At 43.8% G+C, this 17,986-nt stretch overlaps 1 protein-coding gene and 1 long non-coding RNA gene across 11 annotated transcripts in view; one reads left to right on the top strand and one right to left on the bottom strand.

Moving 5' to 3' along the window:
- Positions 1 to 10,478: 10,478 nt before the first annotated feature.
- On the top strand, positions 10,479 to 17,135 carry LOC307201162. The gene is made up of 2 exons (XR_013832601.1): positions 10,479 to 12,681; positions 14,141 to 17,135. It is a non-coding gene; the product is annotated as an uncharacterized lncRNA (long non-coding RNA).
- PTPN3 (protein tyrosine phosphatase non-receptor type 3) overlaps positions 16,568 to 17,986 on the bottom strand; it is a 94,442-nt gene continuing 93,023 nt past the window's right edge. For all 10 annotated transcript variants that reach the window (XM_079949397.1, XM_079949396.1, XM_079949394.1 and 7 more), the window contains one exon: positions 16,568 to 17,862. In XM_079949397.1, the coding sequence (XP_079805523.1) occupies positions 17,785 to 17,862 (78 nt within the window). In that variant the 3' untranslated portion in view covers positions 16,568 to 17,784. The remainder of the gene's footprint in view (positions 17,863 to 17,986) is intronic.

Consider the following 17,986-nt stretch of genomic DNA (forward strand, 5'->3'; position numbering starts at 1 on the left):
ATGGAGGGCCTGGAATGCTTTCTAGTGACAACGCGTCAGCCAGGTGTTTGTTGCTCTGGCTCTCCCATGATTCCCCAACTTTCCCCCTCATCTGCCTCTGAGCTGTGACCTCCCTCAACCCCCTGTTGTCAATCTATACTGTCTTCCTCTTCCTCCTCCCTGGAGGGGTCGGGATGGGGAGGCTGTCTCCACCACTCCTCCTCCTCCTCTGCCCAGACCCTGACAACTTGGTATGACAAGCTTCATCTGCCATAAATTGATGCTGTTGCTGGATACGGAGAGTAATCAATATAATGTGAAATATTTGGAAGGATAGATGTGTGCTTGTTGCAAACACATATGTTGAATACAGATGGAGGCGCACAACATGGACATTCCAACAGACAAACAAATTCCACTATCTTCTTCTTCTTGGGAAGAAGGTGTCTTCTTGGGAAAAGGTCAGGATGAATGCGTATAGATGCGGGGTGCAGGCTTTCCCACCCAACCTCTCCTTCCTGCCCAGCCTTGCCTTCTTCCCACTCAACACCTTGCCCCCTGAAGCAGCACCCCTCAGGATCAGAACCTCCATGCAACAGCTGGTCAGCCGAGGAGTCAGTCCTGTGGAGTGCTGGGCAATGCTCTGTGGTCAAGGCATCTGGTTTTTGAGTGTATATTGCCTTGGTCATAAAGGTAATTTCTAGCTGTCATGGTCATAGCTATGTGGTCATAGCTAGTAGTTATTGCCTCATCTGAGATGTGCATTGTGTGAAGCAGTCTCAAAACACTTGTGCTTTCAGTACTTGAAGTTTGTGTTAGCAGGGCAGGCTAGTTTGGGATCTGGCCTAACTGGTTTGGAGTCTGGACTGTCTACATGGTGAGTTGGGCCTAGGCTTGGGACAGAGCTGGGAATGTTGAAGCTGAAGGGTATCTCTTGTATGCTAAGAGAGCCGCAGGGAAACTGGAGTTTGAAAATCAAGGTGAAAAGGAGTTGAGAAAATAAATAGTCCACATATGCTGCTGATGACGAGGGTTCAGGAATTGGGTTGCTCTGCTAGGGCTTTGGAAGGCTAGCCCTTCTAATCTCACCCTATATTTAGAACAAAATTATCCCGTGATTATAATAGATGAGGCCCAGCTTCTCTTGTGTTCTTCAGAGACACATTTCTTAATTAGATGAAAAATGAGTCTGCAAAGTAATTTGCTGACTGACTGAACTCAGGTTTTTTGCCTTAGGATGCAATCAGTATTTGCACCATGAGTTTAGGACTGAACTGAGCTTGCTGCCTGAAGCAAAGTCCAAGTCTGTTGTCCTGCCTGCCCACTCCACCCCTGCCCACAGCCAACTGTGCAGCACATAATGCTACGCCCAAAGAGCCCATACAGCCCAAATGTCCCATTTTTACTGAGGCACCCCAAATTTAAATAAGTCACCCAAGCTTCTGATTAGATCCTGGGACATGTGTCCTTCCTCTCTTGGGCAGCCACCACACAGAAGTGTGACTTTCCCCTCTTCTCAGTGTCTTAATAGCTTAGGAGGGAAAGAAGGTGGCTGCAGTGGCTGTTGGGAGAAGCATGTGGCGGGGAGCAGAAAAACACAAATGGGCTGGCAGTGGAGCAACGGCGGCAAAGTGAGGAAGCAAGGAGGCCTGCCTGTGCGGTGCCAGCTGCAGGAGGAGGCCAAGAAGGGCTGGTTGCGTCATGCTGGCCAAGGAGGAGGAGCTGGCAGAGGGAGAGTAAGATAAGGGGGAGGCAGGGGGTTATGGGAGGCATGTTGGTGGGGTGTGTGTCCAAAATTGGGATTATAATGAGTTGGAGGGTATGAGAGACCAATTCCTCCCTGGCCCCCATCATTCCTGCCCTTCACGCTGAGCCTAATGGGCCAGGGGTAAGATACAACTCCTAGTAAGAGGCTATAGAGAGGTCACTTATTCCCAACTTAGTTATCACAAGAACCAGTTTTATTACCTGCCTTTCTCTTCGTTTAGACCAAGATGCAGAGGTGAGAGGTGCAAAGCTCTCAAACATGGGGTTTAAATGTGCAACAGGTACATTTTCAAGTCACACTTATTTCAATTCACACCACTTGTCATTATGAAGTCTAGCTTGTTAATGGCACTGCACTGTTGTTGGGTGATTGATCAGAAGGATGAGGGAAGTTTTTGCCCCCACTCTCCAACACACACACACACACACACCCCCAAGGCAGACCCTGCACTTCCCAACTCTCAAGGGTGGGAAACTCTCAGAGTTTCCACGAAAAAGAAGCGGAGAGGATTACTTCACAGACAATTTCTTTAGTCGTCTCACTTGGTCACAATGAATGGTCATGGGTCTTAGTTACATCTCGTTTGGATTACTCTAGTGTGCTCTAAGTGGGGCTGTTTAGAAACTCTGACCATCTCAAAGGGCTGCAGCCAGATTGTTGACCAAGGCTGGTTAAAGGGAGCAGACGACTCCCTTGCTAGAACTGCCCCACTTGCTACTGGTTTGTTTCTGGGCACAATTCAAAGTGCTGGTCCTATACAGCTTAGGTCCAAGCTATCTGAAAAACCATATTCCCTCATACAAACCTGCCCAGGTTATGAGATCTTCTGGTGAGACCCTTCTCTCAGTCCTGCCATCCTCACAGGCATGAACGGTTGGGACGTAGGAGAGGGCCTTCTGGTTGGCTGTCTCCAGACTCTGGCACTCTGTGGAGAAGTTAGACGGCCTCTTTCCTTGTCCTTCTGCCAGCAGGTGAATACTTTCTTTTTCCAACAGCCTTTCGGGAATGACTGCTTTTAATGAAAGGATTGGTTCTGTGCAGTTTTACTGTAATTGGTTTTAATAGAGTATATATAATCATTCATATATATGTTTGTGTGTTTAATTGTTTTTAATTATTGTTTTTTCTACGCTTTTAACAGTTTTTGTTTTTAAGGTGCCTTGAGTCCTGTCAGCACAAATGGTGGGGTTTAAAGAAATATATAACAACAGCAACAACAATAATAATCAGAGTGGAAGGGGAGGGGACCATTCTGACTCCTGGAGCTGCTCTGCCGAGCAAAATGAAAGCTGCGTCCCCAACAGGAAAATCTTAACTCTAGTCAGTTTAGTACCCTACACATTTTGATTTATAACTTTCCTTCCAAGGTGGCTAAATACTTACTTTCCTTTTAAGTATGCTCCAACCCTTTGGCCCCGTGAGTCAGGGGCCCTGATGCAGTTGCTCCAATTGCACCCTGGATAATCTTGGCCTTGGTTAAAAACACACACACCACAAAATAGAATAGTGTGCCACATCCGGATTGCCAAAATAACATTGCTGGTGAAGGTGGGACTCGAGCAGAAATTTGATTCCCTTTGTTTTTGACAGCAAACCTACCTAATCTGCACTTTCCAAGATAATGTGCAAACCAAAAAATAGCCATCCTTTCAAGTTGCATGTCTCTTATTTTTGCATTGTGGTTCTCTAACCAAGCAACGCTTATACAAACATTGGGAGACTGTGTAAAAATGAATATATTGGTGAAAATAAGATGCAAAAATAACATACAAAAATGTGTTTATTCAGAGAAATTTTCACTAAAATGCTGATGAATTTTCATGAGTTTTCTTTAATGCAAATTACTGCAGAAATGTGCAGAACTGAATTTAAAATTTGAAAAATGATAAACTGAGGCAGATGAAATGCAAAGATCTGTCCATCCCTTGTATGGGTTTCAACTGCTGCAGTTCCCCAGTATTCTGCAGTATCAGGGAATATGGGCACACGTTAAACCAAAAGTGCAATGTTAATTTAGTTTCATATAAAGAAACTGTCCCCCCCCCACACACTTTCTAATCAGGCAAGTGAGAGCATCATTTGGTCTCCTATCAAGCCAAGAGAGGAAATGTATACTCCTGTCATTCAGAGGCTATTGAATTCCAAATCATGTTTTAACTCCTGGTTTATGAGGCTGAGTCAGGCTCTAGGAAGCAAAGAAATCACGCAGTGTTATTTGTATTGTTAATAAAGCCTGAAATTAATTCCTTTATTCAAAGAACAACACACACTGCTTTCTGCTCTAGAGAGATTTCTTTTGTAAGAATGGAAGCGTTTAAAATAGCAACTCTTTCCATTCTGCATTTATTACAGCAGTCACATTTATCAAAAATCTGATAAGGTTTTAAACATAGCTCTTAATTGTCATGGATCTTTAATTAAACCTCTTTTACTTTGCTCTGATCCTGGTCCCTTTGTAAAAACATGAGGATTTGGGAAACACATTGTGAAACAAATATTATGGGTTGGATCCAGAGAAAGGCAGTCACACGTGGGTCCCATTCATTTTCACTTTTCACTTTTCTTTCAATGCAATCTAATTGAGATTGAGTCTGGGTCTAAGCCTCTGTTTTCGAAAGGAATTTATACTAGCCAGAGACTCTTTCCCCATCTCATCCCAAAATATCCACTACGTATCTTCAAGAGGGTCACAAGCCTCATGCTTGGCACCAGCAGTTGGCATCACTGGGGACATGTTGGGGGCCATGTAAGACCTTGGATAACAGAGGGCAAAGCGCTTGGTTATTTGGGACTTCCACTCAAAGGTTGTTTTCTGCTGCATCAGAGAAGCGGACACGGAGCAATGGATCCAAACTACAAGAAAGAAGATTCCACCTAAACATTAGGAAGAACTTCCTGACAGTAAGAGCTGTTTGACAGTGGAATTTGCTGCCAAGGAGTGTGGTGGAGTCTCCTTCTTTGGAGGTCTTTAAGCAGAGGCTTGACAACCATATGTCAGGAGTGCTCTGATGGTGTTTCCTGCTTGGCAGGGGGTTGGACTCGATGGCCCTTGTGGTCTCTTCCAACTCTATGATTCTATGATTCTATGATTCTTCCTCACTATCCGTCACTTTCCTATTGAGTGGCAGCGACTATAACCACACATACACCCAGAGGCGGAACAATGTGGGGGCGGTGCGCCCTGGATGTCATCCCTGAGGGGGGTGACAAATTCCCAGCCAGGCCTGATCGCGGCTGCACCGGATCACACACCCCGGCCTGGCCTCTGCACCGGATCACGCCTGGGTCGGGAGTCGCAGGCGGGCAGCGCACTGTTACCCCGTGCTCCTGGCTGGAGGAGAGAGGACAGGAAGGAGGCAGGTGAGCAAACAACGGAGGGGGATGGTAATGGGCGCCCTGTCCTGTCCCTATGGGTGCTGTGCACCCTGCCTTGTCCCTCCCTATGGGTGGTTCACCCTGCCCCTGGGCGCACCACCCCAGGTGCCCGAGAGGCTTCCTCCGCCACTGCATATGGTGGAGGCTTCTGTTTCTTCTTGTTTCCCTTCACCCTTCCCAGGGTGGAGGCAGAACTTGTAGGGTCTTAGCCTCATATAATGTTAGCATATTTGAATCTATTTAGTCCAGGGGTCGGCAAGCTTAACGAACAATGGGCCGGTCAACGCTCTGTCCGTCGGAGGATGCGTGTGCGCATGCGTGCTTTTCCGGGTCAGAGGAGAGGCCATGCAGGTGTGCACACACTATTTCCAGCACTCCTCCGACCCAGATGTGCACCGGAAATAGTGTGTGTGCATGCGCACGGGCGCTTCTCCGTCCTGCATGCATGTGTACACACTATTTTCAGTGCACATCTGGGTTGGAAGAGTGCCCATGTGCACGTGCACAGGCATCAGCAACCCGGAAGTCAGTCCCTGCACTGCACCATGCTGCACTGCACCGGTAAGAGCGGAGGGCGGGGGGGGGGCGGCAGGGGTCACCATGGGCCGGATAGACGAGCCGCATGAGCCAAAGACAAAGGAGATGGTGTTCGACTTTCAGAGGAAGAGAGGAGAACTAGCCCCACTGTACATTGGGGAGGGCTGTGTGGAGAGAGTCTCTTCCTTTAAATTCCTAGGAGTTCATCTCAGTGAAGACCTTACTTGGAAAATCAATACAACCCAGGTGGTTAAGAAAGCCCAACAGAGACTCCATCTCCTCAGAGTATTGCGAAAGAACGATGTCAAATCAACATTTGATAATCTCCTTCTACCGGTCCACAATAGAAAGTGTCCTGGAATAGAAAGCATATCATGGTGTGATACGCTGGTTTGACATCAACTGATAGGAAGTGCCTACAGAGGGTGGTGAATACAGCACAAGATATTATGGGCTGCCCCGTGAATCCGCTGGATGACATTGAGGAAGAACATAGCCTTAGGAGAGTGAGGAAAATTCTCAGGGATGATTCCCACCCTGGCTGGCACTTTCTTGATCTCCTGCCCTTGGACAGAAGATATAGAAGCATGATTAGTGGCACCAACAGGGTAAAGAACAGCTTCTATCCGTGGGCTGTTAGGCTGCTGAATGAAAAGATAGCAACAGGGCAACTGACTTTCAGGTTTGGTGGGTGTGCGTCAGTAAACGAGGGGAATTAAGACTAAGAGAGCTGAGTGGGGGGTGCTCATGTAATCTCACTGTATACAAGTTGTACAAGTGACAATAAAGTATTTCAATTTCAATAAGCCTTAGGTTGCCGACCCCTGATTTAGTCAATGAAGAGGTTAAAACCATAGAGTAAGCTGTCCTATGCCATTATTCCCCACCTTGTGAGGAAATGGGTCACCAGCTTTTGTTATATATCTCTCTCCATGTGGATTTCAGTATGTACATGGCTTTAATTAGCCTCTTTTGTTTCAGAACAGAACTGAGTCTGAAACTAGTGTGTCCCCCCCATACCAGTAGTTTAGAAACTTTTACCATTTGTCACTGGGCAACATTTGGACTGCTTGTTCATTTTTTTTGAATGCTGTATGGAAAAGCACATGAATCTGACCTTTGAAGAGTTTTGTAAGTAAACCATATTATGACTTACCAAGCATGTGGTCTATCTCTGTGCTAGGGAAGTAGGATAGTTTGGAGAGAATTTTTAAAAGAGGACATTTGGGGCCTCACTGGAAGGTCACAAGTTAAAGGTTTTACAGCCTGTATTTCAATACTTTCCTTTGCTGCGTGTTTTGCAACGTTACCCAAGTGTGCCTGGCTCAAACTTGGGGTTTTGCTTCCAGGATTCCAACAGAGAAAACATATGGTGGGAAGAGCACTAATAAGTCCTAGCAAATGCATATTAATACCAACTTCCAGGGGTGAAACTAGGCTTTATTTCACCCCGGTCAAAGACCCAGTTTGGCACCCCCATGTGCATTTGCATACATGCACACAAGCTGGGAGCCTCAATGGTGCCCCCTAGAGGCTTCACCCAGGCAAAAAGTCCAACTACCCCTCCCCCACATAGCTACAGTTTTGCCGACTTCTCTTACATCACAAGAGGCATGCTTCCCTCAACATCCCTCCTCTACCCTGCACCCCAGAACTCACTCCCTAAGTTGGTCTTTAACAACTCTCCACTTTTCCTTTTCTTGTCCAAGATGTTTCAAGTCTCTACTCAATTCAACTTAATTTGCTTTAAGACTTTCATTGTGTGAGCCTTCCTTCTCACTGTGCTTCAAGCCTTCTTGAACCTAGTCTACCATTTCTTAGGGCATCACTACTCTACAACTTTAGACTGCTTTGAGACCAGATTAGTTCCTAGTGTTTACATCCAAATAAGGGACGTGGGTGGCGTTGCGGTCTAAACCACTGAGCCTTGGGCTTGCCGATCAAAAGGTCGGTGGTTTGAATCCGCACGACGGGGTGAGCTCCCGTTGCTCTGTCCCAGCTCCTGCCAACCTAACAGTCCGAAAGCACGCCAAAAAAGTGCAAGTAGATTAATAGGTACCACTCCAGTGGGAAGGTAAACAGCGTTTCTGTGCACTGCTCTGGTGTCGATGTTCCGTTGCGCCAGAAGCGGCTTAGTCGTGCTGGCCACGTGACCTGGAAAAACTCTGCGGAGCGGACAAACGCCAGCTCCCTCGGCCTGTAAAGCGAGATGAGCACCACAACCCCAGAGTCGTTTGCGACTGGACTTAACAGTCAGGGGTCCCTTTACTTTTGCCTACCCCCAAATAAATGTCCAAAGTGTAACTTTGTGAAGGTACTGTGGATTCATTGTCATGGGGGCACAGTTTTTATATTACAAATTTAAAAACTAATACATATTTGTCAACCATGGTTTAACAGGATAAACATGTTTACACCTGTATAAGAGGCATGCTTTCATCATGTCACCCCAAATCAAGTCATGGAAAATATAGATTGTGAAGATATTGAATTTACACTGTTATAGATTTCCAACCACACCACAGAACTATAGTTTGGTGGCAGAAATGATCAGTGATGTAAAGCAGGGCACAAGCTACAGCTGAGTTAAATTTCAACCACAAACCTTTACAAATGAACGGCTTTCTCCAGGATCTGAAATTTGGTGCTTGTGACCTTTTGCATCATTTCAAATTTACAATGCATTTATCAGTGGGTTGCTTGTGTATTCATGATTCAGTATTCAGGTTATGTAACCTATTTATATAACATGGTAGGATTTGCTAGGTGAATGGAATTTTAACTGAAGCTGTGGTGTGAATTAAGTATATGTAAGGTACTAAAATTAAATCCAAGATCCCAATTCAGATACTTGCTTGGGCCAATAGGAAAAGATAAAGACAAGAATTTGGCCATGCTTGGAACATGGCATCTCTTTAAAAAAATTCCCCACACAATAACATCGACAACAAAAGAACACACTCATATAAATCAGGTACATGAACTTGTACAGAAAAGTTAGGGAAACGTGGACTTTTAAAAGACTTTTATGATACCGTTCGTTTGTGTGATGCACCTGGATCTATAGACGATGTTCAGGGTAAACCAAGACAAGTGAAGCAGAATCAAATTTCATAAAATTCACTGAAAACATTCCACTATTTATCAACCATCTGGCCATCTGGGTATTTTTTTTAGAACTCTCCCAAAAGGTCTGTAGGGGGAGAGAACTCCACATTATGAGCACTGCAAGCCCCACCTTTTCCACCCTCGCTGCTGGAATCTGGCATACAGACGTCAGCAGGAAGACATTGCAGTCCCTGGCGACACTATGCTGCTGAACTCAAAGTCAACTGATGACAAAGGGACATCACAAGAAGACTCCGTCATGGAACTGGTGGACTAGACAGTTTAAGCAAAACTGATTCTATTCACTTTAATCTAAAAGGGGGCTGCAGGCCTCTCTCCTATTGTAGGTGAGAAATTAGTGTAGTTAGAAAAAAAGTACTCACCAAAGCTGCAGTTTGAGGTTTGGACATACTATTCTTATTAGGGATATGCTTGGTTAATCAAATTGCAAGTGTTTAACCGACGGCAAGGCTGCCCATTTAATCGGACAGCTCTGCTTTTCAAAACCATCAGTAAAATACAAATGTGTTAATTCAGAGTGCCTCTAGACAGTCACTATTTTGCAGGTGTTCATGTGCACACTGTAAATTTAGGTTGTGGAATTTTTAAAAGTTGACTGTTGCCCTACTACAACAAATCTTACTTTAAAAAAGAATCCGTTTTTTTGCAATTTAGAAAGTGATGCGGAAATGCATTGAAAAATAGGGTATGAATGAATGATAAATGGGAAGACACAAACACCCCGTAAACAAATTAGGATTGAAGCACAACTATTGAAGGGGTCTGTCAAAGAGCCCTACAAATAAGATTTTGCACCATAGTGTTAGAAGTATGCCATCTGATTTTCTGGTTGTTATTGTTTGATATTGTATAGTTTTCTTTGTTGAACTGGCCTGAAGCTAAATCCTAACTTTCAAACAAACAAAAAAAGACGCATTGCAGAGCAGGAAACTTATTCAAACATGCTTATACTTAGGTCCTTAGAACAGTGTGAGTTTTTCTTCCTTGGTGTTGACTTCACTGCTCATGTCTGCCAATCCATACTCCATAAGAACTCCACATTGACTGCAGATGTGTGTCTGTACTATTTCCCCTGCTTTCAGAGATACATTGGATAGGTGACTGCACAGTTTCATAAAATAGATTATAGCCTTACATTTTCAAGGAAGATACAGGTGAAACTCAGAAAATTAGATTATCATGGAAAAGTTCGTTTATTTAAGTAATTCAACTTAAAAGGTGTAACCTGCTTTATTGAACATCCCTCCGGAGCTGGCAGGAAGGTTATACAGCCTCAGTTGTCCATTGAACATTCATTTTTATACAAGGAGGTTATACAATGTTGTATCATACAACTGTTACCCCACACGCAAGCATTTGCACATCACTTTCCTTACTGTAGGGGACGCAGGTGGCGCTGTGGGTTAAAGCCTCAGCGCCTAGGGCTTGCCGATCGAAAGGTCGGCGGTTCGAATCCCTGCGGCGGGGTGCGCTCCCGCTGCTCGGTCCCAGCGCCTGCCAACCTAGCAGTTCGAAAGCACCTCCGGGTGCAAATAGATAAATAGGGACCGCTTACCAGCGGGAAGGTAAACGGCGTTTCCGTGTGCGGCTCTGGCTCTGGCTCTGGCCAGAGCAGCGATGTCACGCTGGCCACGTGACCCGGAAGTGTCTCCGGACAGCGCTGGCCCCTGGCCTCTTAAGTGAGATGGGCGCACAACCCCAGAGTCTGTCAAGACTGGCCCGTACGGGCAGGGGTACCTTTACCTTTTTTTTCCTTACTGTAAAAAGCCTAATGGGGGTGGAGATAGGTAGGTTTGTTGTGCAAGAATGGCAAATCCACTGTCATTTCACAACCTGGATTTTCTAGTATGCTATGCAAAACAGAAGTACAGTGGTACCTCTGGTTGCGAATGGGATCCTCGCAACCTGAACGGAACGCAATCTGCGTCTGCGCGTCTGCGCATGCGTGAGCGGCAAAACCCGGAAGTAACCCTTTCCGGTACTTCTGGGTTGCCACGGGACGCAACCTGTGAAGACGTAAGCCCCAGCGTCCAAAATGACTCCCAGGCTGCACACATGGTCCTTCAGGGGCAGTTATCCCATTCAGGATCAGGGAGTCCTCCACACCTGCCCACCTCCTGTCCCCCCAAAAACAGTACTTTTGTCTTGTCAGGATTCAACCTCAATCTGTTAGCTACCATCCATCCTCCAACCGCCTCCAGACATTCACACAGGACCTTTACCGCCTTCACTGGAGAGGTAGAGCTGGCTATCATCCGCATACTGATGAACACCCAGCCCAAACCCCCTGACAATCTTTCCCAGCGGATTCATGTAGATGTTAAAAAGCATGGGGGAGAGGATGGAACCCTGAGGCACCCCACAAGTGAGAGCCCAGGGGTCTGAACACTCATCCCCACTTTCTGAACACGGCCCAGGAGGAAGGAGCGGAACCACTGTATAACACTGCCCCCAGCTCCTCTACAGTCCAGAAGGGTGTTATGGTTGATGGTGTCAAAAGCCGCTGAGAGATCCAGCAGAACTAGGAAACAGCTCTCACCTTTGTCACTAGCCAGCCAGAGATCACCGACCAGTGCGACCAAAGCAGTTTCAGTCCCATGATGAGGCCTGAATCCTGATTTTAAGGGATCCAAATGGTCCGTATCCTCCAGGCATGCCTGGACTTGTTCAGCAACCACCTGTTCAATCACCTTGCCCAAGAATGCAAGATTTGAGACTGGGCGATAGCTGGCCGGATCTGAAGATTTTTTTTAAGAAGCGGTTTAATAACTGCCTCTTTCAGCGGGTCTGGGAAGGCTCCCTCACAGAGAAGCATTCACCACCCCACAGAGCCCATCGCCCAGCCCTTCCCAGCTAGCTTTTATAAGCCAGGATGGGCAAGGATCAAGGAGAGAGGTGGCTGGTTTCACTCGTCCAAGCAGCCTGTCCACATCCTCGGAGGTAACAGATTGGAATTGACTTGTTGCAATTCAGGACTCAGGATTCTATTGCACATGCGTGAACAATGCATTTTTTAAAAAGGTGCCACCACCCATTTCACCTAAAAGCAAAAACAGAGGCAGGGGTTTGTCAGAGAGAAAAGCCATTTTAATGTATTCTACTGGAGCGAATTTCTGCATTTTTATGCTTTTTCTTTTTTGCTTTTGGCCCTGCCCATCAATGGAATGTGGCCCTCCAGAAGTTTACCATATCTGAATCTGTTCCTGGGGCCAAAAAAAGGTTCCCCAGGAACTAGTTACAAACAAGCAAACCTGTTTCTTTCCATCTAACTCTTTCTCTGCACATCCAAGGATACTATGCAAGAATGCTTACTTGCAGACAAAGTCTATATCTGAAAACAGAATAGATGAGCAGGAGTGTGGACTGGGTGACCAGGTGTTTCCAGAAGCAGGGGCTGATCCTAGGCAAAATAATGTTTCTCTCCATGAAATAGAAAGCAAATGTCTATGCTGCTTGATTGAAGGTGATAAATGCTGACAATATATGCAGTGCTTAAGTTTGATATTAGAAATTAGTTATTCCCCTGGGTTGGTGGTGGTAGTGGTAATACACTTATACTGCAACTGAAAACGTAAAATGGTTTATTTTATTTTAAATAATGGATTTTTATCTATACCACTGCTACTTAGCATTTTCAAGCCTCATTTCACAATGCAGTTGAGAGTGCATTGTGTGATGGATCCCTTTTCATTAGAGATGCTAATTATCAAGTTTCTATGTTGACACTTCTGACATATCGGAGATAAGCACTCAGCATATTTGTTATGCAAGGAGATTTTGTACTATATCTATGCCTCTCATCACCACATGGCAATGCAAGCATTTAATTATGTCTCTGAAATGGAGAGAAAGGGAGGGGGAGAGGATTTGGTCATTGGGGATGTTTCCTGCAGGTTGATGGTAGCAAAATTATTTCCAAAGTGGACTACAGGTTGAATATTGGAACCCGAGGTCCTCCCTTTGAGGACTGCAGTTTCATAACATGTTCCGAAGCACATTTAGCAATACAGTTTTCAATTAGTTTAGGGAATCCAGGCATTAAAATTAGTCCTGTCATACTGTTTCAAAAACGTTTAGTTCAACAATCACCCATGCTTTAATCAATTAATGAAAATGAAAAGCTTGAGAAAGATGTCATTTGAGCTACTGAGGGAAGCATACAAACTTACAATTTAAAAACAAATGCTATTGCTCCTTTCAGAAAGAAACTCTGTCAGCAATATTTTCATTCTCTGTTCCCCATGGAATAGGCACACTGGCTCAGAAAGTAAACAAGTGCACCTCTTACTAGCAGCCCCATCAATTAAAACTTTTCCTTTGTCATCATGATCCCTAAAACTTGAACCCAACACTGCCCAAAGGAAGACCCAGATGAGGAACAGATACAGGTTTCTCCTCTCAGGAGATGCCTTCAGCACCTCCTCCCAGGCTGAAGACAAAAGCAGGGAAGTGGACTGGCTGTGTGAATCAAGCATGGCAATCCAGCAATCTTGAGCAAATTTCCACTGATTTCTAATAAATCTGAGTAACCAGCACAGCAAACATCACACTGATCAGGCTGTTGAACCTTTGCTAGAACAAAAGTTGCAATAGTTGTTCCTATCTGTACTCAAATTAGAGACCAAAAGCGGTATTTTGTAAATTACTGAGCTTGAAATATTTCTGTGAAAAATCTTATCCAATGGGAGCACCCATATTTTATCCTAGGATTCATTAAATGCTTGATTTAGGATTTATAAAAGAAAATACTTTTATCCTAGGATAAAGATGGGTATGGGTTAGGGTTGGAGTTGGTTAGGGATTGGGTTAGGGTTAGGATTAGGGGTTAGGGTTGGGGGTTAGGGTTGGGGTTAATGTTAGGTTCAGGGCTGGGGTTAAGATTAGGTTTACGCTAAATGTTTGGGTTATAGGATTAGGGTTATGGTGAGGGTGAGGTTTAGGATTAGGGTAAAGGTTAGGGTTATGTTAGGGCTAGGGCTGGGGTTCAGATTATGTTTAGGTTTAGAGTTGGATTAGGGTTAGGGCTAAGGTTGGGTTAGGGCTAGTGTTGGAGTTAGGGTTAGGGATGCAGTTAAGGTTAGGGTTAAGGTTGGGGTCAATGTTAGTGTTAGGGCTGGGGTTAAATTTAGGGTTAGGGTTGGATTAGGGTTATAAGATTAGGGTTTAGGGTTTGGGTTAATGTTAGGGTTAGGGTTGGAGTTAGGATTAGAGCTGGAGTTAGGGTTAGGGTAAAGGTGAGGGTTAAGGTTAAGGTGAGAGTTAGGGTTAGGATACAGTTAAGGTTAGGGTTAGGGTTAAGGGTTAGGTTAATGTTAGGGTTAGGGCTGGAGTTAAGATTAGGATTAGGGCTAGGGTTGGAGTTAGGGATAGGGTTATGGTCAATGTTAGCACAGGAAGCAAAGATTTCCAATAAAGAAGTGCAAACACATGTAATAATAAGTAATACACTGCTGTAATCCAGTTTTCCATAAGTTTGCCATAGAGATAAATAGCCAAACATATGTAATGCTGTATGAGCTTTTGCAAATATGTAGGAGGAGGAAGGTTGCTTGCATTCATTCTGACCTGGATCTCACATTAAATACAGGATCGCTTCTGGTTGATGCCATCTTGGCAAGTTTTTGACGTATAGTTTTCAGTTTGAACAGCCTGAGGACAGAGTATCCTTGGGGATATAAACAAGTGTGCTTGAGCCATACTTATACTAGCTGATTAAAGCTGATTTTTAACTTGGCCATGTAAATCCTCATAGTTTCTTAGCTTGGGTTTTCTTTAAATAAAAACTAACAAAAGAACCTGCCTTGTGGCTTCACTGGGTAGAAGAGGTAATTAGTTCCTTGTTGCTGGAAGGTTTAATTCTGTCTGAATTGCAGGTGATTGTGACACGGTCCATGTTAAAGAAACCCCCCTTAGATGCTGCCAATTTCACCAATTAGTAAGCAGTTTTAAACATACAAATCTTGGATAAACTATTGCAACATATGGTGACCTTGCAAGTCCACAGTTGTTAGTTGGCTCCCAGTTTATTTCCAGGCTCTGTGCAAGTTGCTGGTTCTTCAATTTAAAGCCCTAAATGAATTGGGACCTGTGTATCTAAATAGCTGTCTGCTTTCCACAGGCACAGGATTGGGCCTACTCATTAAAGGTAAAGGGACCCCTGACCATTAGGTCCAGTCGTGACCGACTCTGGGGTTGTGGCGCTCATCTCGCTTTGCTGGCCGAGGAAGCCGGCATTTGTCTGCAGACAGCTTCCGGGTCATGTGGCCATCATGACTAAGCCGCTTCTGGAGAACCAGAGCAGCACACGGAAACGCCGTTTACCTTCCCGCTGGAGTGGTACCTATTTATTTACTTGCACTTTGACGTGCTTTCGAACTGCTAGGTTGGCAGGAGCAGGGACCGAGCAACGGGAGCTCACCCCGTCGTGGGGATTTGAACCGCCGACCTTCTGATCGGCAAGTCCTAGGCTCTGCGGTTTAACCAACAGCGCCACCTGTGTCCCTTGGGCCTACTCATTAGGAGTGTCCATTTGCTGACCTGGGAGATTTGTCTAGCTACCTCTTTGAGCGTGCTCAGAGGGCAGATGGTCATTTGCTCTGGATTCCAATTGTTGTGATTTGTTGTTTAATTTTCATGCTGTTGTCTCACAATTGCTTTTCAATACGGCTTTATGACACTTGGCTATAAACTGCTCTGAGGACCTCATCAAGTGCAAGACACACAACAGAAATAATTTTATGAATGAGCAAGCAGGGCGTTTGCAGTACCCTAAGGTATAATTCACCAATAAAAAAAATGTACCTTGAAAACAAGGAATACTCCAGATGGAGAAGTCAAAGCTTTCTGGCTTCTAGAATATTTGTATGATTTTCTATGCTATTAACTGATCATTCATATTCAACTTGAAATGACCATGTGAGATAATCAGAATGAATTTAAACTTGTTAGTCAACTCATTTTGGGTATGAATCTGCATGTATGATGAAGATGATCACCTCAGAAGCTGAGAACCCAATGAGGGTCACCGTATCACATTCACTGTGAAACCTTTTGATTCCAGACTGAAAAAAGGAGAGAAGAAAAAGAACCTCTTGGGAAAACTACAACAATACATTTGTAATTCAATTCTGCACTGCTACATTTGTAATTAAAGAGAAAAATAGGTTTTAATATAAACATATACACAAAGTTTCTCAAATTTCTAGATGATTTTTCTCAGAACCAGCCTTTATATACATAATTTTAGTCCATGATGATATATTCCATATGTTCTTTTAATTTAATTTATACACTTATTGACAAAGACAAATTCTTAAATACCATACAGTGATGGTTTATTCCAATTCTCTCCCTTGAAATGAAACTGAGACCAGTGTACCTTAAAGCAAATTACCAAAATACAACTCATTCATACTTTACATACATTGTGATACATCCAGGTTTTTTCAACATTTCACTCACATCACATAACAAAATCAATTCATATAATACCGTTGTAGAGCAATTGCTGCTCCTAAGCCACTCACACCATTGCTGATTCTCATGCTGTCATCATACAAATGTCCGTATCCACACACAGAAACCTCAAATGCTATATGTGTAATAAATTAATTAAGGCTGCAGCCCTAAACACACTCACTAGGGAGTAAGTGCCTTTGAAGACAGCGGAACTTCTGAGGAGCATGCACAGGGTTGCATTATAAGTTTCTTACACTTTTCAAGCCATGGCTCTTCTTTGTGGACAAGTCTATAGAATTTTCAGCATTCTAGATAAATAGAGTTTGTTTTTTGTAGTATTCTTGCTGCTGCATGACAGCCTGTTTTTCCTTGTATATCCACATGTAGGCCAAATTTCATAGATACTTCAAAATGCAAGCAGAAGTGATCCCGCAACTGAGGAGGGGTACTTATAGATCCATCCACAAGATCTGACCAAGCCATACGATATATGCATCCATGTGTTACTTGAGAGCTGAACACAATGGGATGGCTTAGCAATAGCAATGATGTTGCTAAAGCAGTGGAAGACTTGGCCCATGATTAGGGCAGAACAAAGTTTTATCTGATGGACAATGAACTAAGTGTTTTAGCATCTGAACATCTATGCCCTTTACATTTTAGCAGCAACAGTATATTTATGTCAGCGGTAGATAGTCTTCCAGCACCTGATTAAAATGTTTACACGAACAGTAAAAGATACTTTGCTATCTGTATCTGAAGAACAACAGATTTTGAAACAGAGGAGCAGATCAAACAAACTGAATTTAAAAGCACCACCCATTTCAGAACAAACATGTGGAAGAAATAACAAAATAAAGAGCAATACAGACACAAGGAGCACATAAAAATAACCAGTGGAAGACATATTGTATCCTCTTTCACATACAGTTGCCCCACTGCCTTTTCTGCATAGCACATGATCTCTGCCTGCTTTAAATATGCTTATCAGTAATGCAGATAGATTTACAGAGGTTACAGTGCCATTGCTCCAGCCCTTGGTATTTCATTTCATAAATATGCCTGAGCAAAGTAATATTGCCAACGTTAACTGGTATTGGGATGATTCAGTCCAATTTTGTGGGAGTTGTGGAATACTCAACTCTTAGGTGATGAAGGCACTTGGCTCTTCAAATAATTGGGTTGCTTTTCCATTGATATTGCTGGTTGGTCTTTTTCAGTTCACAATGGAGAGCACTGGAATCTTCTAATGAAAAATGTTTTAAGGCAATAAAAGGTGCATACAGCGAGTACATCAAGATTTTCTTTTCTTGTTTTCTGTGTGCGTACATTCCACATCACATGCCTTTACAAACTTACCTGATTCATAAGTAGATTACATGGTTCAGTAATTTCCTACAGAATTTTAAAGTGCCACGGTACAAACTTGCTTTCTCTTCCCCAATGCCTTGGCGAGCTCTGCCATAATCTACCACCACAAACCACTTGGGCTTGACATGTGTCTTTAGAAAGATGAACTCCATTTCTTCACATTTATGCTAACTGGAATCCAGCGGGTGCACTAGTCCTTCTTTATAAACATGAAGAATAGCTTCACAGACAAATTTGTACTGACTCTGCATAACATACACACACAAAAAGGGAAAAGGTTAAAAATAAGCTAAGTTATCTTTCATTTATATAATATCAGTACAATGTTCAGCTACAATACCATCATTTTCATACACTGAAGTTAACACC

Source organism: Podarcis cretensis (assembly GCF_951804945.1).
Source record: "Podarcis cretensis genome assembly, chromosome: 13".
Taxonomy (NCBI): Eukaryota; Metazoa; Chordata; class Lepidosauria; order Squamata; family Lacertidae; genus Podarcis; species Podarcis cretensis.